Source organism: Bos javanicus, chromosome X, assembly GCF_032452875.1.
Source record: "Bos javanicus breed banteng chromosome X, ARS-OSU_banteng_1.0, whole genome shotgun sequence".
Classification (NCBI taxonomy): Eukaryota; Metazoa; Chordata; class Mammalia; order Artiodactyla; family Bovidae; genus Bos; species Bos javanicus.
The window spans coordinates 92,255,871-92,282,326 of NC_083897.1; the positions used below are offsets into that span (position 1 = coordinate 92,255,871).

Genomic DNA, 26,456 nt, shown 5'->3' on the forward strand with positions numbered 1-26,456 from the left:
CGATGGGTCAGAGACCTCCCATGCTTTGACAAATACACTTTGTGATGTCACAACCAAGGGTATGGACACCCAGGGTATTCACAGCCCCTGAAATCCCTACGTGGATCAATCCTAGTTGTGGACTTGAGGCTCTTCTAAGGAACTGGACACAAGGTGTCCAGCCTCCTGCCAAGACCTCCCACCCTCCAAATGGTACCCAGATGCCAGTAAAGGCACATTCACTCCCCTGCCCCACTGAGGCCAGTGTGAACTGGTGAAACACCTTTGCAGGGGTCTGTGGCAGCACCCATCAGAATTTACATTCCATCCTGCCCTTATCCTCAGCAGCATTTGCCTTCATGAAAGAGGGACAAGTGTCAGTCCTATTCTGTGATGCCTCCTTGGCGTTTAGAACAGCGTCAGGCACATGCACATAGTAGGTACTCCACAGATGTGTGTTTAGCCAAGGAAGTCTTTGATCCAGCGGTCTCCCTGCTGTGAATGTGCCTTAAGGAAATATTCCTACATGCTCAGAGATGTGTGTACAATGACAGCAAATTTCTAGGGGAAACTCTAGTGCCCATTGATACTCAGCGACAATTTACTTAAATTTTCATTAATTTCATTCAACTGGTTTTGTCATTTTCAATGTACAAATCTTACACCTCCTTGGTTAAACTAATTCCTAAGTTCTTTTTATATTGTAACTGGAATTTTCTTACTTATTAGGAGTATTCACCACTAGTATGGAAATACAGTTGAGTTTTGTATATTGAAGCTGGTGATGATTTCACGGGTGAGTACACAGCTTTTTACATGTCACACATACCACAATAAAGTGGTTTAAGAAAAAAAATGAAAGCAAAGTAACGGTATGCCCAAATTAAAAAAAAAAATTTAGGGAATGTGTTGGTAGAACTGGCTTACAAGAAAAACTAAAGGAAGTTCTTCATGCTATAATAAGTGAATTCAGATGTTAATCTGAATCCATGTAAAAAAGCAAAGAGCACAGGTAAAGGTAATTATATGAAGAAAAATTCTTTATGGACACATATTTCCCTCCTTTCTTCCTGTATTTAAAAAGCAACTGTCTAAAACAATATCACATAATTTATTGTTGTGAAAGCAGTAGTTGCTCAGTCATGTCTGACTCTTGGCAACCCCATGACTGTAGCCTGCCAGGCTCCTCTGTCCATGGGATTCTCCAGGCAAGAATACCGGAGAGGTTAGCCATTCCCTTCTCCAGGGGATGTTCCTGACCAAGGGATTGAACCTGTGTCTCCTGCATTGCAGGCACATTCTTTACTGTCTGAGCCACCAGAGAAGCCCAATTATTGTTGGGCCAACAACATATGGCATGTAATATACTTGCAGTAGCAGCACAAAGGAGGTGGTTTGGAGCAAAGTTGTATTAGGTAAGGAAACAAATCTGGATGGTGTCAAATCCATACAAACACATGCAAAGTATCAGAAATCATGACCAAGAGGGTGAATATAACAGAAGTTATAGATACCTGATATCCTGCCATATATCAGCTTTTCATCACATAACATTATATATAATGTAATAATAAGAAGAATGTATTAATGGGCTTACCCTTTATAGATTTATGATATATGTGACAATATGAGGAAAAGAGGGAAACCTGAATAGAGCGATATAGGAGTAATGTTTCTGTATCTCATTAGCATTTGTGTAAATTTCAAGCTGATTGTGATAAAGTAAGATGTTTATAGTGGCATACAGCTAAGGAAACAACTTAAAAATAGTGGAAAATCAGTAAAGGGTTTAAAATGCTACATTAGAAAATATCCATTGGATGGAAAAGAAAGCAGTGAAATGAGGACCATAGAACAAAATGACATGAGACAGAAATATGCATTGGCAGATGTAAGTCTGTATCAACATTAAATGTAAATAGATAAAACAATCCAACCAAAAGGCAGACACTGCGAGAACAGTTAAAAAAACATCCATGTGTATGTGGTCTACAGAGAACACAGTTTAGATTCTAAGATACACAAATTACCATGTATGTGTGTCTGTGTTCAGTCGCTCAGTCGTGTTTACCTCTCTGGGGCCCCATGGACTGTAACCTGCCAGGAGCCCTCTTCATGGACTTTTCTAGGCAAGAATACTGGAGCGGGTTGCTATTTCCTACTCCAGGGGATCCTCCAGAGCAAGGGATTGAACCTGAGTCTCCTGCATTGGCAGATGGGTTCTTTACCACTAGCGCCACCTGGGAAGCCTTATATGACCCAGCAATTCTACTCTTGGCAGTTTTCCCAAGAGAAATGAAAACATGCTCACACAGTGGGCTGCACTCAAATATTCCACACGTGTATTCCTAAGAGCCAAATGTAGAAACAACCCAGTTATTCAACAACTGGTATACAGATGAAAGAAAAACAAAAGTGTATACCTGTACAAAGGAATCCTACACGATAATAAAAAAATAAAAGTAACTAATGCATGTAACAGCAAGGATGTGTCTCAACTGTGCAAATGAGAGAAACCAGACACAGAAGGCTACATATTGTATGATTTCATGTCAATGGATTTCTGGAAACGGCACAACTGTTGGCACAGAAATGTATCTGTGGTTGCCAGGGTACAGGAGTGGAGGAAGGAGTCGGACGGCAAATACCCCAAGGGAGCATTTTTGAACATTGAGACGTTTTCTACGTTTTGATTGTGGTAACATTTACACCACGGTATACATTTGTCAAACATCTACAAATGGTAATACGTTAAAGTGTTGGCTTTTATTGTATATAAATTATACCACAACACTTTTTTTAAAGGAAAAGGAAATTTTAAGTATTTAAATACTGGTTATTGTATCCATATAGACCATGAGCTCAAAAACATAACAATCTAATGTGGAATTCTTCCCAGACCTGGACAACTTCCAGAATTCACCATGACAGTTTTGTACTTTATGACAGGAAACTTTGGTCTTAACCATGTTTACGATTCCCTCTCCCTCACCTCAAGTCCAAATTCTTGCTGAGTTCTGTCCATATTACTTCGTAAACGTCTAATGCATCTGCTTTCTCTAAAACATCTACTTCTGTGTCATTGACTACACTAAAACCTCTGACTGAGTGGAACACAACAAATAGAGAAAATTCTTAAACAGAGGGCAGTGCCAGACTACTCGACCTGTCTCCTCAGAAACCTGCATGGGGGCCAAGAAACACCCGTTAGAACCAGAGTTGAAACAAATGACTGCTTCATAGTTGGGGAAGGAGAACGGGAAGGCTGTATATTGTCATGCTGCTTATTTAACTTATACGCAGAGTACATCATGCAAAACGCTGGACTCGATGACTCAAAAGCTGGAATGAAGATTGCTGGGAGAAATCTTGACAAGCTCAGATACACAAATGATACCAGTCTAATGGCAGAAAGTGAAGAGTGACTAAAGAACCATTGGATACGGGTGAAAGAGGAGAGTGAAAAAACTGGCTTAAAACTCAACTATTAAAACACTAAGATCATGGCATCTGGTCCTATCACTTCATGGCAAATAGAAGGGGGATAAGTGGAAGCAGTCCATCCTAAAGGAGATCAGTCCTGGGTGTTCATTGGAAGGGCTGATGTTGAAGCTGAAACTCCAATACTTTGGCCACCTGATGTGAAGAACTGACTCATTTGAAAAGACCTTAATGCTGGCAAAAATTGAGGGCAGGACAAGGGGATGACTGAGGATGAGATTGTTGGATGGCATCACCGACTCAATGGACATGAGTTTGGGTGAACTCCGGGAGTTGGTGATGGACAGGAGGCCTGAAGTGCTTCGGTTCAAGGGGTTACAAAGGGTCGGACATGGCTGAGCGTCTGAACTGAACTGAAGTGGAAGCAGTGACACATTTCATTTTCTTGGCTCGAAAATCACTGCAAATGGTGATTGCAGCCATGAAATTAAAAGACGCTTGCTGCTTGGAAGGAAAGCTATGACAAACCTAGCTTACATGAATTCTCAGGCACTTCAGTAGTGTCTGGCTCTTTACGACCCCATGGACAGAGGCCCACCAGGCTTCTCTGTCCAGGGGATTCTCCACATGAGCATACTTGAGTGGGTTGCCATGCCCTTCACCAGGGGATCTTCCTAACCCAGGGATTGAACTCATATCTCCTAAGTGTGCTGCATAACAGACAGATTCTTTACTGCTGAGCCCCCAGGGAAGACCATGACAAACCTAGACACCATATTAAAAAGCAGAGCTATCACTTTGCTGACAAAGGTCTGTAGAGTCAAAATTATGGTTTTTCCAGTAGTGATGTACAGATGTGTGACTTGGGTCATTAAGAAGGCTGAGTGCCAAAGAATTGATGCTTTCGAATTGTGGTGCTAGAGATGAGCCTTGAGAATCCCTTGGACAGCAAGGAGAACAAACCCGCCAATCCTAAAGGAAATGAACTCTGAATATTCACTGGAAGGACTGATGCCGAGCTGCAATACTTTTGCTAAATGATGGGAATACCTGACTCTTTGGAAAGGACCCTGATGCAAAAAGATTGAAGGCACGAGGAGAAGGGGGGGACAGAGCGTGAGATGATAAGATAGCATCACCAACCCAATGGACATTAATTTGATCAAAGTCAGGGAGATAGTGTAGGACAGAGGAGCCTGGCATGCTGCAGGCCATGGGTAGTAAATAGTTGGACACGACTGAGCGACTGAACAACCACCACCACCACCACCTTACCTTTGAGCTTCCCTAAGCTGCCAGAGCCCCACTCTAAGCAGGGCGAAGAAGCTTTCTGTGTCTGTCAGTGGTAAAGGCTGAGACTTAAGTCTTCACACTCTCAGTGCCCCCTGCTTAGGTGATGATGGGTCCTTAGAATGCTCATCACACCCTCCCAGAGCTCAGACCAGGGAGCCTTCTCATGACAGTAATGGAGCATCTACCCAGGTACAGATATGGGATTTGGAGCTGTTTACCCCCCTCTCCATGTGCTTTCTCCCTTTACATTCATTTGCACACTTCTTCTTGAGTCACCGAATCCAACTCCGCTCATCCCCACCTGGTAACTCTAACAAGCTGCACCTGCATCTCTATCAGGGTGCACGTACCCCCTGCACTATGTATTTTCCTTCTCTCCCTTCAGAATCTCTAGACTCCCAGACACCACCCTCAAAAGGGGCAGTGATGCAGGGGAGGTTGTGACTCTCATCCACAGCCTGGGTCAAAGCACGGCTGTGTTATATATAACCTCTTTCACTCTTAGAATGAACCTTATCTTCTAGCTTTCCTCCTGCTTCTTGGCCACCCTGCTCACCGTTTTGCTTTGCTTTTCCCTTAGGTCCATTCCCTGTGTTTCTCTTTTGCACTTCTTTTCTGTTTATGTGTCTGTCTGGCCCACCAGTGTGATATTCCCATCATCCACCTCACATCACTGGTCTTGTTATTTCAAGCATTGCGGACACGTCCTGAGACATGCTAGTAATCAATATGTGTGTACTCAATGAAGGGATATTTTTAATGACTGCCAGGAAAAGCATCTCCTCCATGTAGGAGTCAGTATATAGGTGTCATATTTGTAGCATCATACATAAAGCCTTGTGTCTTGTTCCAAAAAACACTGTAGGAGTGTGACTCTGTCTTGGTGCCCTGGTGCCCCTGCATATCCCCACTTAGGCTACGTAGGCAAGGCTAAACTGCAGGCTGGCTTGAACCTTGTCAGAGAACCTCCTGATTGCTCTTGCAGCAAGGGGAGAGAAGCAGCCTGATGAAGAGCTGCTATGAGGCCATTTCTCACCTGCCTCCTCATCCAGCTGGAGGTGACACAAAGTTGTTACTCATCCACCTCTGGTTTCAGTTGAACATAAGATGTCTCCCTAGCCCCAGCAGAGAGTACAGCTGTGGACTACAGAGCTTCTCAGTGCCATAGGGCACAACTGCGGGCTCCTTCGTGGCAGAGACCCACCACCTGTAGTGCCTTTACTGAGCCCTTCCAATTCAGTGGCAAACCCCGGGACTATGGACAAAGCAAGTGACACCAGGGTCATATTGCTTCTGCACTGTCTGTAAGGTAGAATCTGAATCCATTCAGGTTCATTGTCTCCTAACTGGCCAAGCCCGTAGAAGGTGACAAGCCAAACTAACAACTGCAGCGGTGCCTTGAGGCCCTGTAGCTCCTGCGCTGTGACTTAGGGACTGGCTGCCTGACTACGTGACAGACTCTGGTGTTGAGTTGTGTGATGTTGTGTGACCAGAAAACTGGCTTATTTTCTGATCACACACAGCAAAGAGCACAGTTTTCACTACATATTATGACTTAGGGTAGCCTTGTCAGTCCTCATTAACAAACCAACCTTACAATGGATGCCATGTCTGATACCAGCTATTGAATCTGCTATTGAATCGATATATTTATTTAAACAAAATATGTTTCTGAAGTCCAGTTCATTTTAAAAGCTAACCTTATAGTCTACATGAAATTCAAAATCTGTATCACTTGTGAGAGAATTGTAATTGTAAATGTTTAAATGAAAAAATGGAGTAGAATAAAGCAAATCCATTTGCAACGTAATGCCTACTTCACGTTATCTTGTTTATTCTTCATAACAAATATTTACTGTAAACTTGTAATTTCCACTTTAGAAATGGGGAAACAGATCCAAAGGATGTAAGTACCTTTCTCACCTTCACTCAGTATGTGTCAGAGCCAGTACTGATACTCTGAGTTATGTCACGTGCTGTGCATAGTCGCTCAGTCGTGTCTGACTCTTTGCGACCCCATGCACTGTAGTCCGTCAGGCACTTCTATCCATGGGGATTCTTCAGGCAAGAATACTGGAGTGGGTTGCCGTGGCCTCCTCCAGGAGATCTTCCCAACACAGGGATCAAACCCAGGTCTCCAGCAGTGCAGGCGGATTCTTTACCGTCGGAGCCACCAGGGAAGCCCAGTTATGTCATGTCATAGCCAATAAGGAGACAGAGCAGATAAGACTGAAGTCATTTTGTCTCAGGAAGTTCCCCTCATTCCTTTCCCTTTTCTTCTAGCTAGGATCTAATCTTGTCAGACAGCTCCATGACCTAGGGGCTTTTTCACATACTTTTTGGTAAGTTGGGATACACTTATTTAAGTTTCATGGTAGATTTGAATCTCCCATTTTCAAACCTGTAGGACCTGGATTTTCATACCTCTGTAAGGGCACAACAGCTGCTATTTATAATCCCCTGTTATTCGCTAAGCAGAGTGAAGTCTGAATAGGTCCTTTGTTGCAGAAATATAGTTTTTTGGTGCATGAGGATGCATATGGGGGCTCAGAGATGTAAGCGTTTTGTTATTATGTTAATAACAAGGATATAAGGGAGGAATCAGACAGCTGGAGGACTTCCCTGTAGCTCAAACGGTGAAGAATCTGCAGGAGACCAGGGTTCGATCCCTGGGCTGGGAAGCTCCTCTGGAGAAGGGAATGGCAATCCACTCCAGTATTCTTGCCTGGAGAATTCCATAGACAGAGAATCTAGCAGGCTACAGTTCGTGGGGTCGCAAGGGTCGGACACGACTAAGTGATTCACACATACACACACACACACAGACACTCACTCACAGACAACTGGAGGGCTTCTGACATCTGGTGACTATCAAGCCAATGGAGGACGTCATGGAGAAGAAAAGATGTTTGTGGCTGTTCTCTCCCTGCACCCCAAAACCCTTGGAAGGCAAGTCAGAAATGTGTGAAAGATATGCTGTGCCATTTGCCATGCAATTTGACAGCAGTTCTTTTCCTGTCTCCCTACAACCTTTAACAATGGCTTTGGCATTCCATTTCTCTATAGGACAATACAAATATATTAAGTTTTTAAAAATGTTTCTCTGTCAATGATTTCATCAGGGACACCATATGAGATTTGGGTGGCACATTTTGTAAACCCATTTATTCAAGAGAAGACCAAAGGCTTTTATGAATTTTTTATGTGTGGGTATATATATGTATGTATATGCATGAACATGTAGATTATACCTAAAGAATATGTTATGACCCAATTTTTTTAACCCTAGAAGTGCAAGGGTGGTTTACATGTATAAGGTTACCAATGCAATTCACCACATTAATAGAAAAATGGAGGGAAAACAATTCTATGATCATCACAATTGATGCAGTATAAGTGTTTGATGAAAATTAATCGATATTCAAGACAGCAAACTAGGAATAGAATGGAACTTACTCTGATAAAGTATATCTACAAAAAGCAATGTAAACAGGTTGAAATGGAGAAGATTTTTCATTTCCTATTGGGAAAAATGCCATTTATCCCCTGCTTTAGTCAAGACTATTCTGGCTAGGTTTGTTCAATGCTGCAAAATGAGGACAGGTTTAAGGTTTAAGCCAGTAGAAACTGTTGATATTCAAATATAATAGTATATTTTGAAAAGCAAAAATAATCTACATCTAAATTTGTGGAATTAATATGCATATTTAGAGGAATTGTTGGACAGAAAATCTATATATGACATTCTATCTCTACATACATCCTCAACTAGACAATAAAAATCACAAACCATAAATTTTCAATAATATTAAATACCCGGGGTAAATTTAACAAAAAATGTGCAAGTAGAAAATGAAACTTTATTGACCAAACTTTAATAGTCAAATACACAACATAAGAACAGCATAGATGGTTTCAGTTTATCTTCGTTCAAGCAAATGGTTGCCCTTCACCTATAATATAAACATTAAAAAAGTCACTTAGCAGAACTTTATTTTGATGACAGGAGAGGTATACAAAGTTCACTGCAGTTGTAGTTTTATAAAACGGACTAAAACAGGAACACTAAGGGCGACCTTTGGCTTACCTTCAGTTAATCCTCTATAGAGACTTTATAGACTTTTCAGGCACATTACCAGTATTTTTAAAAACACACTACTCTTCCTAGTTATACAAGAAAAGAAGGACACTGAGTTCAGAACAAATGAAATCAATGGAACCTATCAGAAGGTAGTTTTCAGTAGAAGGCAAAACTGTGTACACATTCAGTAAAATACCTAACAACAAAAAGCACCCTAAGGAGAACAAAATACACAAAAACTGAAACAAAAAATCCCAAAAAAGTATCATTTAAATGCATTGGTTTGAAATAATATTCCGAATATAGGATACCTAAACAGTTGTTTTCTCTGTTACTGCTTAAGTAAATAAAAAGGCCAGTATTACATTTGTTTCTTCTCTACTGTCGAAAACTAGACATTTTCATTTGTTCTACTTTATCCCTGATACGGTTGTTTTAAGTCGGTTAACCATTTGTCCCCTTTTTTACCTGTGGCCCTCATGTAATTCTAAATGTTTCTTTTCACCCTGGAAAGCATTCCAGTTGGTATAATACATTATATGGTGACACTAATTTTAAGTCATTACTATCACTAGCAACATGGGGACATCAAAATGTGAAGCGGAAATAGGATTGTTTCTCACAGCCACACCAAAAAAAAGGAAAGAAAGAAAAAAGGAGAGAAGAAAAGGGAGAGCAAGAGGGAGTATGAGTGAGAGAGAAAAGCAAGTAGGAAGAGAGAAAGAAAATCTGGAAAAGCAGATTTTTTTGTTTCTAAATGATAATGGCTTTTGAGAGAAAACGGACCAATTTCAAAAGTTCATCCATGGTATTTGTGATGTTTAGTTATTTAGTTACTGTGGGGTATGTTAAATAATATTTGTTTTTCTACCCTACTAGCCATTTCATCAATATTCTGAAAATATTTGAGTTCCAGATTATACTGTTTTAATTCTGTAATATACTAACTGTTAGTGTCTTGTTCATATTTCTAATTATGAGTACTTGGGCTTTGTCCATTTGCTTCACAATGATGTAACCTAGAGGAATGGACTGGCAGTTTGGGGTTGGCAGATACAAACCATTACATTCAGAATGGATAAACAACAAGGTCCTACTATATAGCACAGGGAACTAATGTCCAGTCTCCTGTGATAAATCACAACAGAAAAGAATATTGAAAAATGTGTGTGTATGTATATATATATATATATTAAAAATTATGTAAACTAGCACATTGTCTTTATTAGTTGAGTTTATTTTCCTCTTCCTAACACTTCATACCTGTTTTTTAATAAGTACCGTTTTCTTTTTCCCTTAGGTTTATTCTGTTGCTCTTTTTCTTACCTTTTATGTTGGATGTAGGATTTTATATTTATGTACCTTGTAATTTATGTATTTTTCTTTTTAAATACCACACATATTTAGGGCTAAGATTTTTCTATGAGAACATTTTAATCATGTTATGTAGTTACTTGATAGTCGTCTGGAAGTTGTATTTTCATCTAATTGTTAAAATGGAATGGAAAAAAAATGTAAAGTTAAAATATTTAGAAGGCTAATACACAGTAAATTCTTCCCTAACTATGAAGTTCCTCCTTGAAAATCAGAACCATGCACTTCATTGTCAGCAAGTTCGCGGGAAGAACTAGAGTTACAATTTTTGGCCTTCAAAACTTTTTAAACTCATGTATCAAAGAGGAAAAATAACATACTTGATATGGTTAGAGATGATTATATCATGAGGCTCAGATTTTTATTAGTTCTTTAAGAGTGAGAGTGGGGTATATGGCAAAACCTTCATAGTATTGTAAAGTAATCATCCTCCAATTAAAATAAGCAACCTCTCCCCCTCAAAAAAAGACCAAACGTGGGGGCAGGTAGTGTGCTTAGCATATGTATCTTACTCACACCTGCCTTGAATATCACTGACTAAATGCACTCTCTCAACTTGATCAGCCACAGAAACAGGAAACTAGACTATCTTTGGCCATTTTATTATTCAGTTGTTTCATGCTTCCCTGGGGAAAGGATTTAAAATGCAACTATTTTTTAAAGAGCTAGAGAATTCAGAATTTGAGAGAGTTTAACATACATCAAGCAGAATGTTGGCTCATTTTCTTTTATAAAAAATTAATTAATTGATTTTAATTGGAGACTAATTACAATATTCTGGTGGGTTTTGCCATACATTGACATGAATCAGCCACAGGTGTACATGTGTCCCCCGTCAGAAAATGAAATCTCAATTCCCCTGTTATAATTTGACTCAAGATGACATTTTATGATAAATACATCATACAAAACAGAGTATTCTTGTATGCATTCCATCAAAGAGGATCAGAGAATGCAGAAATTAGCATTGAAAGATCAGCATCTTCGTGTATCTGTTCTGAATTCACAACTTACACGAGTAAAGTTGAGTTTAGAAGTTAAGGGATTTCACAGAATCACACACATTATGCTAAAGCTGGTACTAGAACCTACTTGGATGCCTAAGCATATTTCATATAAAGTGATATTTATTACAAATGCATTCCATATTTGCTACAAGCAGAAATTATAAAAGAACCTGAAAATTATTAGCTATTGCTTAAAGTACTTATACTCAAGAGAAGAAAACAGTTCCCTATTTTCAATTCGATATGGCTTTGATCCTGTCTGTTTCTTTATTTGAAAGTCTGTAAGTCTTTCAAATAAAGAAACAGACAGGATTCAGGCATCAGGGGTCTGAACTATCTTTCAAAGAATATGTGAACTCTATTATTAAAATAATAGTAATGTTCCCTGTATATTAGTAAAGATATAATATTCTGAAAAACAGAAACCACATAAATTACTTTCTGAATGGATGACATACCTGCTTCTGGCATTTCAACAGGCTCTGTATTTGATGCAAACTCCTCCCTGACATCAGGACCATCTCCACCTTCACCCCCAGTCTTTGCCAGAGCTAATTGCTGGAGCGCAGCTTCCAGGCCAGAATCTTTAAAAAAATGCATCAATTCAGCTGTAAAGCATACAATATAAAGAAGGGAATGATGATATTCATTCCCTCGGTGTTATGAATTAAAAGCCTTAGGTTAGTATGCTAAAAATGTGATGAATAAGAACCTCAGGAGCATTCTTCTGGGAATGTTTTGCTGGAGAAAAAGGAAAGCAGAATTTTCCGAATGTTATTACCATTTTCCTTTTCCAGGGTTGTCCTCAGACACCTTAGTTGCCCCCTTCTCTTCGTCTTGAAAACAAGGGAAAATTTGAGCGACCACACTGACCTGCAAACTATACTCTCCTCAGTTTTTTAGGAACTGTCTGAAGTCCTTTTCTAATGTTTCCTTTCCTCTTCTTACTGGTTATGTCTTAAGGCATGACACACAGATACACTTTACTTTCAAAGGGATCCTTCTCCTCTTCTTCATCACAATTCACTGGATCCTCTCCATGTACTTCTTCCTTTCTAGGTGTGATATCCTGAATCTCAGCTGGCGGTTTCTCTTGTTGAGGTTGCTCAACACTGGGCTGCTGGTCCTAGTAGAGAGTGCATGCAAATAAAAACTTTTGTTGTTAATACATGTAATAGCATAAATATACATAATACATAGATATATCTGATCATAAGTAAAACTAACAACATTTTCCCAACATAATTCTATGTACTTACTTTTAATAAAGTTACTCTTCCCACAGAGAAGAGTTAGCTCCCATAAGAGTTACCCAGGATGACTTTGGAAGTTATTTAAATCTATGTTGGGATGGAAGTATGCAGCCTGTTGTTAACGAGCAGGAGGAGGGAGTCACTGGGCACATTTCCAGGGAATTTAACAGTATAATCATCCAGGCAATGCCGGACTATAATATATCTGGATCAATGTTCCTTCCTATGACAAATTCTCACCCTTTACAAGCATGGAAGACCTTTATCACCACATCTGTACTACTTAACATCATTTTCTCAAAAATTAACTTGTGCTAATAGAAAACACCAAATGGTAAGGTTACTCACAACCACAGGTTCATCCACCTGGGAGCAATCTTGCTTTGTAGGTCCCAATGCTGATGCCACTTGCCCACTCATATTTCTCCCTGAAAGCAGAATATTGTGATTTAGAAAATGTATTTAAGAGTAAAGCTATATTTGATCACTTTTATGACCTTATGTTGACTTGTTTTTTTTTTTTTTAATGTGAACATACTTTCAAAAGAAAACTCTGGTTAAGTATGAGTGTACATGCATTTCAATTACACCAAATACAGTCGCTTGCAAAGCCATTTGTGTCTTTGCGAAGCTGGCAGAGAAATCACCTTAAGGTACACAACAAGGCTGAATTTTTGTGAGGACGTTTGATTTCACAACAGACTTCTCCATCATGAAGATCTTTAGTGAAATACTGCTAGGAATTCAAAAGCTCAGGACTATTGCTCATGTCACACTCCTATTCACCAGACCTATTTTCCCCAACTCCCTTGGAATTCAGTTGGAACACGAAGAAAGGCTCAGTCTTTACAGCCTGACTATGGGATTTTCTCAGTATCTGGGGCTGAGGTGAGGCTGCATACAGAGCAACCGGTCCACTCTCTCTTGGCACCTTACCACAAAACCCGCGATACAGTCACAACCCCACTGCGGTCCGGTTTCTAGGCCTTTCCTTAATCGCCCACCCCGCCCCCTGCCCAGGTCCCACTGCCGGCCCCAGATTCTGTGCTCTGTCGTCAGTTTCAGGGCCCCAATGAACCAAATATCTCAAATAGCACCCCCAAGTCTCCCCCCACCATCATCCTACCCCCTGCCCTCCTCTGCCCACTGCTCTTCCTCTCCTGCCCCCAAGGCAAGAAGTATGGCCTCGCAATACTTGTGAGGAGAAAGATGACTACCTTGAGGGCCTTCCTCCTCAACGGCCCTAGATCGCACTGCCCAACCCGCGCGAAACTCACTGGCTCCCCCTCACATGCACACGCACTTAAATGCCAGACAGGACAGACCTGTGAACCCACCTGGTGAGTCTCAAATAGTGAGAAAGAACCGGGACTGAATAAACAGACCCGTCTCAGGCCCAACGCTCCTCACAGAATGCTCATGAAGGCGTATGCGCACCAAGGCGCATGCGCAGCAACGGATGCGCACGCACACACTGCGCATGCTCACTGAGTTGGGCCTGTGCAGTGCAGGTTGCAGTTTTCCTGCTATTGAGGTAGAGTCCTGGAACCGCAGGGTGTCTGGAGGATGAGAAAGGGGCTTGAAGGCTATATTTTTTTCCTTCCAGTGCAGTCTTTCTTATGCATCCACAACCTGTGGTGATAGGTAGTCCCAGGTTACCCTTAGTGGAGAATGTGTCTCAGAAAGACAGTCATGACAGAAATAGATATTACTTTTTTAATACCTATTTTTATACGTGCTCTGATGAACCATTTCCTTCTCTGCTTCTGCATTTTCCTTCTTCCGTCATATTCCCAATGGCTTTACTCACTTCCATGGAATAAGTACATAAATCGATGCCTCTGTTTCCACTTTTTGCTTGGTGCACTGCACATTTAAATCTCTGAACTGGTAACTAGTTTCTCTGAATATACTTCTGGTTCCTATACAGTATTGTTCCTTTAGCATCGGACTTCACTTTCACCACCAGACACATCCACAGCTGGGTGTTGTTTCCACTTTGGCTTAGCCTTTTCATTCCTTCTGTAGCTATTTCTGCACTCTTCTCCAGTAGCACATTCTTCTTATTCTATTATAGCAGGGATTTTCGTACTTACTAGGAGTTTTAATTTTACCCAAGAGAAAGGAAAACATGTTCACACGAGGACCTTTACTCAAATATTCTACTCATGTACTCCTAATAGCCAAAACTAGAAACAGCCCAACTCTTCAACAACTGGTATATAGAAGAAAGAAAAACAAAAGAGCTTACTTGTACAAAAGAACACTGCACAGTCATTTTAAAAGGAACTACTAATGCATGTAACAGCAAGGATGCATCTCAGCTTTGCCAATGAGAGATGTCAGACGCAGAAAGCTATGTATTATATGATTTCATGTCAATGGATTTCTGGGAAAGCACAACTATAGGCAGAGAAATATATCTGTGGTCGCCAGGGCAGGGTATAGGAGTGGAGGAAGGAGTCTGAATGCAAATAGCCCAAGGGAGCATTTTCAAACCAATGGGATATTTTCTACATTTTTATTGTGGTAGCATTTACACAATGGTATGCATATGTCAAAACTCGACAAACGGTAATGCTTTAAAGCATTGACTTCTATTGTATATAAATTGTTTCTCAATACTTCTCACTTATTTAAAAAAGGAAAAGGATCTTTTAAGTATGTAAATACTGGTTATTGTATCCATCTAGACCTTGAGCTCATAAACATAAAAGTCTTATTTGAAATTCTTCCCAGACCTGGCGAACTTCCAGGATTCCCTAAGACACCTTTGTACCCTTATGACAGTACACAGAAACTTGGTCTTAACCAGGTTTACAATTCCGTCTCTTCACCTCAAGTCAACATTCTTGCTGAGTTCTGTCCATTTTACTCTGAAAATGTCTAATGCAACTACTTTTTCCCATGTCCACCACATCTGCTCTAGTCCAAACCACCCCCCCCTCAATTTAATTGTCAACCCCCTTCTAATGGGTCTCTCACATCCACTCAGGGTGCCTGTCTCCCACTCACCGCCCTCTCCCTCCCTCTCTTACAGTTCCAGAACTGTTTATGACTTTCTAGATAAAGCCTACTGTCCTACACAAGAACTTGAAAGTATGGCCTAGCCCTTGCCCAGCTTGCTAACATCATGGAAAGTAGAGAATCCTCTTCTTGTCTCTCTTATTGGGCTTCATTCATGCCCTCCACTTTCTCAAGCTTAGATTGTCCCATATTTCTGAAGCCTCCGGTTAGTAGACTCCTTCAAGCTAGGCTTCAACAGTATATGGAACGAGAACTTCCAGATATACAAGTTGGTTTTGAAGAGGCAGAGAAACAAGAGATCAAATTGCAGCCTTCATTAGATCATTGGGAAAGCACGGGAATTCCAGAAACACATCTACTTCTGCTTCATTGACTAGACTACCTCAAGGCCTCTGACTGTGTGGATCACAACAAACTGTGGAAAATTCTTAGAGATGGGAGTAATAGACTAGCTGACCTGTCTCCTGAGAAAACTGTATGAGGGTTAAGAAGTAACAGTTAGAATAAAACATGGAAAAACAGACTGTTTCAAAATTGGGAAAGGAGTAAGACAGGTTGTATAGTCACCCTGCTTATTCAACTTACATGCAGAGCACATCATGGGAAATGCTGGGCTGGATGACTCACAAGCTGGAATCAAGGTTGCTGGCAGAAATATCAAGAAGCTCAGATGTGCAGATCATACTACTTTAATGGCAGGAACTGAAGAGGATCCAAAGAACCGCTTGATGAGGGTGAAAGAGGAGAGTGAAAGGGCTGGCTTAAAAGTCAACATTCAAAAATATAAGATTATGGCATCCAGTCCTATCATTTCACAGAAAACAGAAGGGGGGAAGTGGATGCACGGACAGATTTAATTTTGGAGGCTCCAAAATCACCGTGCATGGTGATTGCTGCCATGAAATTAAGACACTTGATCCTTGGAAGAACAACCATAACAAAGCTAGTATGCATGCATACTGATTGCTTCGTTGTGTCTGACTCTTTATGACCCCATGGACCGTAGCCTGCCAGGTGCCACTGTCCATGGGATTCTCCAGGCGAGAATACTTTAGTGGATTGCCATGCCCTCCTCCCATGGGGCATGGCAAGGCATCTTCCCAGCCCAGGGGTGAAACCCATGACTCTTACATCCCATGCATTGCAGGGAGATTCTTTTTTTTTTTCCCACTTTATTTTTTAATTGAAGGATAATTGCTTTACAGAATTTTGTTGTTTTCTGTCAAACATCAACAAGAATCAGCCATAGGTACACCCATGCAGGTGAATTCCTTACCACGGAGCCACCAAGGAAGCTCATGTCAAACCTAGGTAGCATAGTATAAAGCAGAGACATCACTTTGCCGACAAAGGTCCATATAGTCAAAACTATGGCTTTTTCAGTAGTCATGTACAGATGTGTGAGTTCGATCATTAAGAAGGCTGAGTGACAAAGAATTGATGGTTTAGGTTTGTGGTGCTGGAGAAGACACTTGAGAATTCCCCGGACACCAAGGATATCAAAACAGCCAATCCTAAAGGAAACCAACTGAATATTCACTGGCAGGGCCGATGCTGAAGCTGAAGCTACAATACTTAGGCCACCTGCTGGGAAGAGCTGACTCACAGGAAAAGACCCTGATACTGATGATCAGGATGGGAAACGCAATGCAAGTTATGCCCTGGTGACTGCTGAACAGGTTTTAGAAGCAAAATCTCTCCCCCAGGGAACCAGTGCTCAGTTAGCGGAACTTGTGGCTCTGAACTGAGTTCTGTTGCTGCTGCTGCTGCTAAGTCGCTTCAGTCGTGTCCGACTCTATGCGACCCCCTAGATGGCAGCCCACCAGGCCCCCTGTCCCTGTGATTCTCCAGGCAAGAACACTGGAGTGGGTTGCCATTTCCTTCTCCAATGCATGAAAGTGAAAAGTGAAAGTGAAGTTGCTCAGTGGTGTCCGACTCTTTTCGATCCTATGGACTGCAGCCTACAAGGGTCCTCCATCTATGGGATTTTCCAGGCAAGAGTACTGGAGTGGGTGCCATCGCCTTGTCCCGACCCGAGCTCTAGAGTTAAGCAAAGGGCAGCGAGCAAATATCTACACTGATTCTAAGTATGCTTATTTGACTTTACACACTCATTCTGCAATATGGAAAGAAAGACAGTGTAAAAGGACAACAGGAGAACCTATTAAGCCTTTCAGAGAGTTGCAGAGACTTTTGACTACTATATATTGTCCTAAAGGAGTAGCTGTTATGCATTGCAAAGGGCACAGCAGGGATGGGAGTAAAGTAGCTGAAGGTAATCAGCTGGCTGACTGTCAAGCAAGAAAAGCGGCACTTTAGGAAACCCCTTCACTGCAGATGCCTTTGATCTGGACAGGTCCCGTGTAGCAGGAAAACCCACAATATACTGAGGAAAAATTAGAAAGATATGAGAAAAGAGGAGCAAAGATTACTGATAAAGGATGGCTACGGTCTGAGGATGGACGATTAATAATTCCTGAAAATACTCAATGGAAAATTCTTAAGGGTTTACACCAGAGTTTTTGTTTAGGTGTAGACAGTACTTCAGGTCAGTTCAGTTTGGTTCAGTCGCTCAGTCGTGTCCGACTCTTTGTGACCCCATGAATCGCAGCACGCCAGACCTCCCTGTCCATCACCAACTCCCGGAGTTCACCCAAACTCATGTCTATCGAGTCCCTGATGCCATCAGGCCATTTCATCCTCTTTCGTCCCCTTCTCCTCCTGCCCCAAATCCCTCTCAGCATTAGGGTCTTTTCCAATGAGTCAACTCTTTGCATGAGGTGGCCAAAGTATTGGAGATTCTCTTCAGCATCAGTCCTTCCAATGAACACCCAGGACTGATCTCCTTTAGGATGGACTGGTGGGATCTCCTTGCAGTCCAAGGGACTCTCAAGAGTCTTCTCCAACACCACAGTTCAAAAGCGTCAATTCTTTGGCGCTCAGCTTTCTTCACAGTCCAACTCTCACATAGATACATGACTGCTGGAAAACCCATAGCCTTGACTAGATGGACCTTTTTTGCCAAAGTAATGTCTCTGCTTTTTAATATGTTATCTAGGTTGGTCATAACTTTCCCTCCAAGGAGTAAGCGTCTTTTACTTTTGAAAGGTTGTTGCTGAAGGAAAAGATGCTGGGATTCTTGGCCTCCGGAGGAGAAGAATTCATTCCAGGGCCAGAGACAAGGCTTGATCACTCAGAGCTTTTGTGTAATAAAGTTTTACTAAAGTATAAAGGAGATAGAGAAAGCTTCTGACATGACATCAGAAGGGGGCAGAAAGAGTACCCTCCTGCTAGTCTTCAGCTGGATGTTATATATAGTCACTAGCAGTCTGTTAATGAAAGAAAGGAATGTCTTAAAACTCAGAATGGTACCAGGCCCCTCATCCATAAGATGTATTTTGGGATAATCTTGGCACCAGAGGATTCATCCCTGGCCATAAAACGATTGACTTGAATGTTGTAGAAGGGCACATTACCATAAAAAATAGTTTCATTTACATAGATTAGGGGAACAATGTACTGGTTTATCAAGTAGGTTCTGAGCCATTAGGTGGAATCCACTTGAAGGCAGAGTTTGGGGTAAATGCATAGTACATTAACAGAGCTTAAGACAAAGATTTCCATAAGAAAAATGCATTAACTCAAGGTTTGAGAATAGTTAGCTTCAGGTGAAACCAGGTGTCATTATGGCAACAGAGTATTTTAAGAGAAACCTCCGCTAAAATTTGTATAGAGAAGGAAAAAAATATCGGTAGTTTGTTTCCTTCTGCCGCTTAAGAGAGATAAAAAATGACACTTGCAGCCTATTTCCTCCGTTTGGAGATCCCTGGCCTTCCTGCCTGTTACCCTCTCTATTTCATGGCTGCAATCAGCATCTGCAGTGATGTTGGAGCCCAACAAAATTAAGTCTGACACTATTTCCACTGTTTCACCATCTATTTCCCATGAAGTGATGGGACCACATGCCATGTTGTTCGTTTTCTGAATGTTGAGCTTTAAGCCAAGTTTTTCACTCCCCTCTTTTACTTTCCTCAAGAGGCTTTTTAATTCCTCTTCACTTTCTGCCATAAGGGTGGTGTCATATGCATATCTGAGGTTATTGATATTTCTCCCAGCAATCTTGATTCCACCTTGTGCTTCCTCCAGCCCAGCGTTTCTTATGATGTACTCTGCATAATTTAAATAAGCAGGGTGACAATATGCAGCCTTGATGTACACCTTTTCCTATTTGGAACCAGTCTGTTGTTCCATGTCCAGTTCTAACTGTTGCTTCCTGACCTGCATATAGGTTTCTCAAGAGAGTACTTACCAGATGGCTTCTCATTTGTTTGAAGGTAAAAAATGTAATGAAAATTTTAAAGGACATTATCAAAAGATGTTAAGTTTCTCAGAAAAATATCCCAAAGACTGAAAAGCTAGCAAAATCTGGATTACAACGAAGTCGAAAATATCCTGGAGAAGACTGGAAACTGATTTTACTCATATGCCACAAGCTAATGGATATTCTTGCTCACAAGCTTGGGTGGATACTTTTATTGGATGGATTGAGCCTTTTCCCTGTCGTAGAAAACAGGCTAAGGAGGTTAAAAGAATTTTAATCCATGAAGTTATCCCCAGGTTTGGGCTGCCACAGAGGCTTCAGAGTGACAATGGCTCCGCCTTTAAAACAGCTCTAACTCAGGGGATGTCTGAAGCTCGAGGAATAGAATGTCACGTACACTGTTCCTGGAGACCCCAATCCTCAGGAAAGGTTGAAACAGCTAACGACATTATCAAAAGACATCTGTGCACATTAACTCAAGAGACACAGGACAATTGGATTAAAGTTCTACCCATAGCTTCAATGAGGGCTGGGACTGTCCCCCAAAAGGAGGGGCTGTCCCCCTTTGAATGTATTTATGGAAGGCCTTTCTTATGCACAGACATTGTTATAGACCCTGAAGCCTTAGAATTAACTAATTATGTAACTCAGCTCTCAGCTTTCCAACAAGCATTAACGAAACTCCGGAAGGTGACTCCTGACCCAGCTTCTGAGTCAAGCAAGCCTCTATTTCAGCCAGGAACTGAGGTCCAGATAAAAACATTGGGATCTGGGGGCCAATCCCTCAAATCCCTCTGGAAAGGCCCTTAGCAGCTTATTCTTTCTTCTCCCACAGCTGTCAAAGTGCCAGGAATTGATTCGTCGATGCATCACACTCAAGTTTAAGAGGTGGCACCCTGACCAGAACTAAGTGACGTCATTTTATGTCTTTACTTTCTATGCTCTGACTTTGTACTTTTCAGATGGGCCTGATACTCTGTGTGAGCCTACTTCTGCTGACTCCAAAAATCCTGAGTTTGCCGTTTGATCCTCAAGACAATGCCTTCCTGTTCTGGGCTCACTCCTATGCTGCATTCCACAATCAGTCTAACTGCTGGGTGTGCAGAGTGCTCCCTTGTTCATCAGTGGAAGGCTTCCCATGGTGGACATCTCCACTTCAAGGAAAAGACTTTCTCCAAGTCTGCGAATACCTTCGACAACAATCGTATGTGATGCCTCTTCTTAATCTGATGACATCTAACAACCCTAAGATGGACTGGTGCAACACTTGTACTTTAACTATGGACATAACGTGGCTTTTAATTTTGATTTACATTGTCTTGGTTTTATGCCTATTTCACTACACATAAGGTAAATGGGTCTAGATCTAGTGGCTTTGTACCTGACATTTATCAAATATGGGATGATATGAGGTTATATGGCTAACTCCTAAAAAAGGACATCTAATGTCTACTGCCCATATATGCTGGGGACAAATACAGCCATCCCCAGAAGTTAGCCAACAACTTAATTATAATGATTGGAAACAATTGGGACTTTTGCCTCAGGAAATATGCAAGGTAATCATTCCTGAATTTTCCAACCCCAGTTCAGGTCCTCCCTTTGCCTGGCCAGGCACTGATTGGGACTGGATATCTCAGTCACGCTGGCTTGCTCCAAATGGGACCTTTGGATATGTGGCTCCTACCTATGGGCATGGCTTCCTCCTGGCTGGATAGGGAGATGCACCCTAGGTCTAGCTTTTACTCACGGCTTCATATTTTCAGAGCTTTCAGAAAAGCCTGCTAATTTACCACACCTTAAACTCGGTGGGCAAGATATGCATTTCACTGGTGTGATTATTTGGCTGCAGTGTTTGTTCCCTCTCTGGGAACTACAGATGTTATGCTACGAATGGATGCTTTGACTACTTTTACTCAACAGGCATTACAAGATTCTGAAAAATCTATTTCAGCTCTTTTCTTTAAACATTTTTAATTTTAATTGGAGGCTAATTACTTTACAATATTGTATTGGTTCTGCCACACATCAACATGAATCCGCCACAGGCGTACACGTGTTCCCCATACTGAACCCCCTTCCCACCCCCCTCCCCGTACCATCCCTCCAGGTCATCCCAGTACACCAGCCCCAAGGGTCCTGTATCGAACCTGGACTGGCAATTCGTTTCTTATATGATACTATACATGTTTCCATGACATTGCCCCAAATCATCCCACCCGCTCCCTCTCCCACAGAGTCCAAAAGCCTGTTCTATACATCTGTGTCTCTATTTCAGCTCTTAATGCTGAACAAATACAAATTAGAAAGGTGGTTTTACAAAACAGATTGGCCTTAGATATTCTGACAGCTGCACAAGGAGGAACTTGTGCCATTATTCATACCCAGTGCTGTACATATATACGTGACATGAGCACTAATGGTACTCATTTTACTAAACACATGAACAAGATGATTCAGGCTATGGATGCTCCTGAAGCCTCAATTGCCTCACTTTGGGAGACATTAACTAGTTCCCCATGGTGGAAAACTATCTTGATTACATTAATTCTGATTGTTCTGTTTTTGCTGTTTGCTCCCTGCACCTGTAACTGTGTAGCTGAATTTGTTTCTAGTCGCATGAAGGCTTTTAATTTACAAATGGTTGCTCAAACTCCTGCGACTGCTGCAGCTTCCTCCAGCTACTTCTTGGGACCCCTGGATCAGAGACCTTCAATATGAGGGTTAGGACAATATGTTGCCTCACCAATTTAGGGACAATGCCCCTTATCAGCTCAGAAGAAGTTATGGAGTGAGAATTACTCCCCTTTCCCTAGGCAACATAATTCTCCTAAAAGAAAAGAGGGGAATGAGAGGGTAACAGGCAGGAAGGCCAGGGGTCTCCAAACAGAGGAAATAGGCTGCAAGTGTTGGACATTTTTTATCTTTCTCTTAAGCGGCAGGAGGAAACAAACTAGTGTTATTTTTTTCTCCTTCTCTATACAAATATAAAAAGAGATTTCTCTTCAAATTTTGTGTTGCCATAATGACACCTGGTTCCACCTGAACTTCACTTTTTTCAAGCCTTGGGCTAACCAATGCATTTTTCTTATGGAAATGCTTGTCTTAAGCTATGTTAATGTTCTATGCATTTACCCTAGACTCTGTCTTCAAGGCGGTTCTGCCTAAAGGCTCAGAACCCACTTGACAAACCAGTATGTTAAACTCATACCTTGTTCTTCTAATCTACGTCAATGAAACTATATATTTGTATGGAAATCTGCCTTTCTTCAAGATTCAAGTCAATGGTTTTATGGCCCGGGATGACTCACCTGGCGCCAATGTTATCTCAAAATGCATGTTGTGGGTGAGGGGCCTGGTGCCATTCTCTGAGTTTTGAGACATTGCCTTTCTTTAATTAGCAGACTGCTAGTAGCTATATAAAATCCAGCTAAAGACTAGCAGGGGGGCACTCCTTCTGTCCCCTCCTCTGATGTCTATGTCAGAAGCTTTCTCTATCTCTTTTATACTTTAATGAAACTTTATTACACAAAAGCTCTGAGCCATCAAGGCTTGTCTCTGGCCCCGGAATGAAGTCTTCTCCTCCAGAGGCCAAGAATCCCGGCGTCTTTCATGGTTCAGCAACAACCTTTCACTGCGAAGTATTGAAGGCAAATGGAGAAGGGGGAAGTAGAGGATGAGATGGTTATATAGCATCACCGACTCAACGCAGATGAATTTGAACAAAATATGGCAGATAGTGGACGACAGAGGAGCCTGGGGTGCTACAGTCCATGGGGTCTCGTGAAAGGATTTGGACAGGACCGAGCGATTGAAAACGAACAACCACCACCACCTTACCTTTGCGTTTCCTTGTGCTGAAGAAATGATGCTTTTGAACTGTGGTGTTGGAGAAGACTCTTGAGAGTCCCTTAGACTGCAAAGAGACCCAACCAGTCCATTCCGAAGGAGATCAGCCCTGGGATTTCTTTGGAAGGAATGATGCTAAAGCTGAAACTCCAGTACTTTGGCCACCTCATGCGAAGAGTTGACTCCTTGGAAAAGACTCTGAGGCTGGGAGGGATTGGGGGCAGGAGGAGAAGGGGAAGGCAGAGGATGAGATGACTTGATGGCATCACTGACTCGATGGACGCGAGTCTGGGTGAACTCCGGGTGTTGGTGATTGACAGGGAGGCCTGGCGTGCTGCGATTCATGGGGTCGCAAAGAGTCGGACACAACTGAGCGACTGAACTGAACTGAACTGAACTGAAGGTGCCACAGCCCCACTTTCAACGGGGCTAAGAAGTTTCTGTGTCTGTCAGTGCTGAAGGCTGAGACTTATGTCTTTACACACTCAGCGCCCCCTGCTTAGGGTTGATGGCGGGTCCTTAGAACACTCATCACTCCCTCCCAGAGCTCAGAGCACGGAGCCTTCTCACAACAGTAATGGAGCACCCTGCCTGGTACAGAAATGGGAATCGTAGCTGTTTAGCCCCTCTTAATATGTTTTCTCCCTTTGAATTGAGTTCATTTGCACATTTCTTCTTTGAGTCACCAAATCAAACTCTTCTCATCCCCAACTGGTTACTGTAACAAGCTGCAGCTGCATCTCTATCAAGGACGGTGCATGTACCCCCTGCGCTATGTATTTTCTTTCTCATTTCCCGTCAGAATCTGTCGACTCCCAGACATCACAAAAAGGGCTCCAGATCACCCACAAAAGGGGCGGTGCTGCAGAGGAGGCTGTGACTCTCGTCCACAGCCTGAGTCAAAGCAGGACTGTGTTATAAGTGTCACAAGCTGCTCCAATGCATCATGGGAGCCAAAAGAGCAATGGTCTGAAAGTCCTAACACAGACACTTATGTGGAAGGAACACCAGTGTCTTCCTAGGGACCTGTGAGTTGTTGTTTGGTTTGGGCCTTTAGAGTCAGTGACCTTTTTCACAATACTTGCAGGCTTAGCTAACCTTCCATCAGGACCTCTCTCCTCCCCTACAGCCCCCTATCTACTGTACCAAAAATTATACTTCTGACTTCAGTGTGCTGATTGGGTTTTCACCTGGCAGGGATACCAACACAACTTTTTATGCTGAAACCTCAAGATACCTGAAGAGAAAGAGTTTTCAGAAAGTCCATCTTTCAATTATAATAGAAAGACTGCCTATGTAACAATGAAGATACAACAAATTAAAATACAAATAAAATGTTATTTGGAAAGTATCTAGAATGCCACACTTAAGAGAAAAAAAATTTAATACATGGTCTATTGCCTTTCAGGTCGAATATGCATTTAAAAAAATTAGGAGATGGGCGAGGTAATGTCTTCATGATATTGTATTTGTTGTTCTGTTTATCATTACATTATTTCTATGGTTATGCTACTTTCCAGAATGATGAGGGTGCTCCACTAATGTCTGTCTCGGCAAATACATGTTTAGAGCTTGATATGGACTAGGAACTGTTCTCTGTGATCTTTGCATGTTTACATGACACCCCATGGACTTTCATGAACTTAGGAGAAACTGTGTTCAATCCATATGCAGATCCATCGTAGTGTTTCATGCAGATGGACATGTTGATCTGCCTTCTGACCCACAGTAGACTAGACACTGCACTGTATTCCAGACTTGGAGTCAGATACCACACCTGTCTGTTTCTCTCTGGCCTGGGCACCAATCTGACTCAGCTCTTGCCAGCTAGGTGACTTTGTGCAAATTCATTCACCCATTAATATCTGTGTGTCTCTGTTCCTCAACTGCAGAAAGGGATGATAGCATTAAAAATGCTCACCTTACAGTGTTGCTATGAGTACTCAAAGACATTTGAGTACATATGGAGTACATATGTACATTGTGTACATATGGAGAGCTAAGCACGATCCAGAACGGTGAGCTCTCTCTTCACTTCCGTTTCTGCTTGTACTCATATCCCCATGTCCCTGCCCCCATGCTTTTACCTCTCCAATCCCAACTGATCTGTGTCGTCTCTGATCTGTTCCCCTGTCTTCAGACTCTGCATCCCAAAACACAGCTGAACATCTCCTCATGATTTATCTCAGAAAATATCCATATCATCACCCTTGGAATAAACAATCATGAGTATTAGTGGAAGAAACAAGAAACACAACAAAACTGGAAATGTGAAAACCACACAAGAAATAAAGCATTACTGATGATCGTTTGACTATTAACATTTTCATATCTTCATCAGATTCAGATCTTCAGAATTTGGTTGAGAATTAGACTTGATAAAAATAATGGCAAAAAAAGGCCATGCGATTAGGTTTCTTGGCCTTTTAATTTCCCTGGGCAATGTTTTTAAAAATTTTTATACTCCTGTTCTATAACTGTCCAGTGACCACTTGCTTTCCCGTCATGATGCAAACCCTATGAAGAGGTCATTAGATGTCTAACTTCACATAGAATATTCACTAAACTTTTTCATAAGATCACATGATGAAACCCAAATATTTCCTTTAAGCTTCACAATATCCCCATAAGAAGAGGGGGATACTCACTGTGCTAAAAACAAAAACAAAAACAAAACCAAAACCAAAAACCCTCCCTCATACCTCATACACTCCATTCTTTAGGCCCTGAAAGGCCTGAAATGATAGTGCAAGGTCCATGCAGTGTGTCAAAGGTGGTCTTGACATTGTGTCTCCGGAACGATTTTCAGGGAAATGTGGAACAGCAATAAT

At 41.7% G+C, this 26,456-nt stretch overlaps 2 protein-coding genes and 1 pseudogene across 13 annotated transcripts in view; 2 read left to right on the forward strand and 1 right to left on the reverse strand.

Annotated features, from left to right (window-relative positions):
* LOC133243357 (fibrous sheath CABYR-binding protein-like) overlaps positions 1 to 26,456 on the forward strand; it is a 188,245-nt gene that overhangs the window by 127,864 nt on the left and 33,925 nt on the right. The gene's annotated exons all lie outside the window — the stretch shown is intronic.
* Positions 1 to 26,456, reverse strand: part of LOC133243353 (fibrous sheath CABYR-binding protein-like) — a 277,781-nt gene that overhangs the window by 64,616 nt on the left and 186,709 nt on the right. For 4 of the 7 annotated variants that reach the window (XM_061410155.1, XM_061410151.1, XM_061410148.1 and 1 more), the window contains 3 exons: positions 12,777 to 12,856; positions 12,163 to 12,301; positions 11,634 to 11,759 (listed from right to left, as the gene is read on the reverse strand). In XM_061410155.1, the coding sequence (XP_061266139.1) occupies positions 11,634 to 11,759; positions 12,163 to 12,301; positions 12,777 to 12,856 (345 nt within the window). The remainder of the gene's footprint in view (positions 1 to 11,633; positions 11,760 to 12,162; positions 12,302 to 12,776; positions 12,857 to 26,456) is intronic. The other 3 variants (XM_061410154.1, XM_061410152.1, XM_061410150.1) reach the window with 3 other exon arrangements.
* On the forward strand, positions 2 to 21,806 carry LOC133243356 (endogenous retrovirus group PABLB member 1 Env polyprotein-like; annotated as a pseudogene).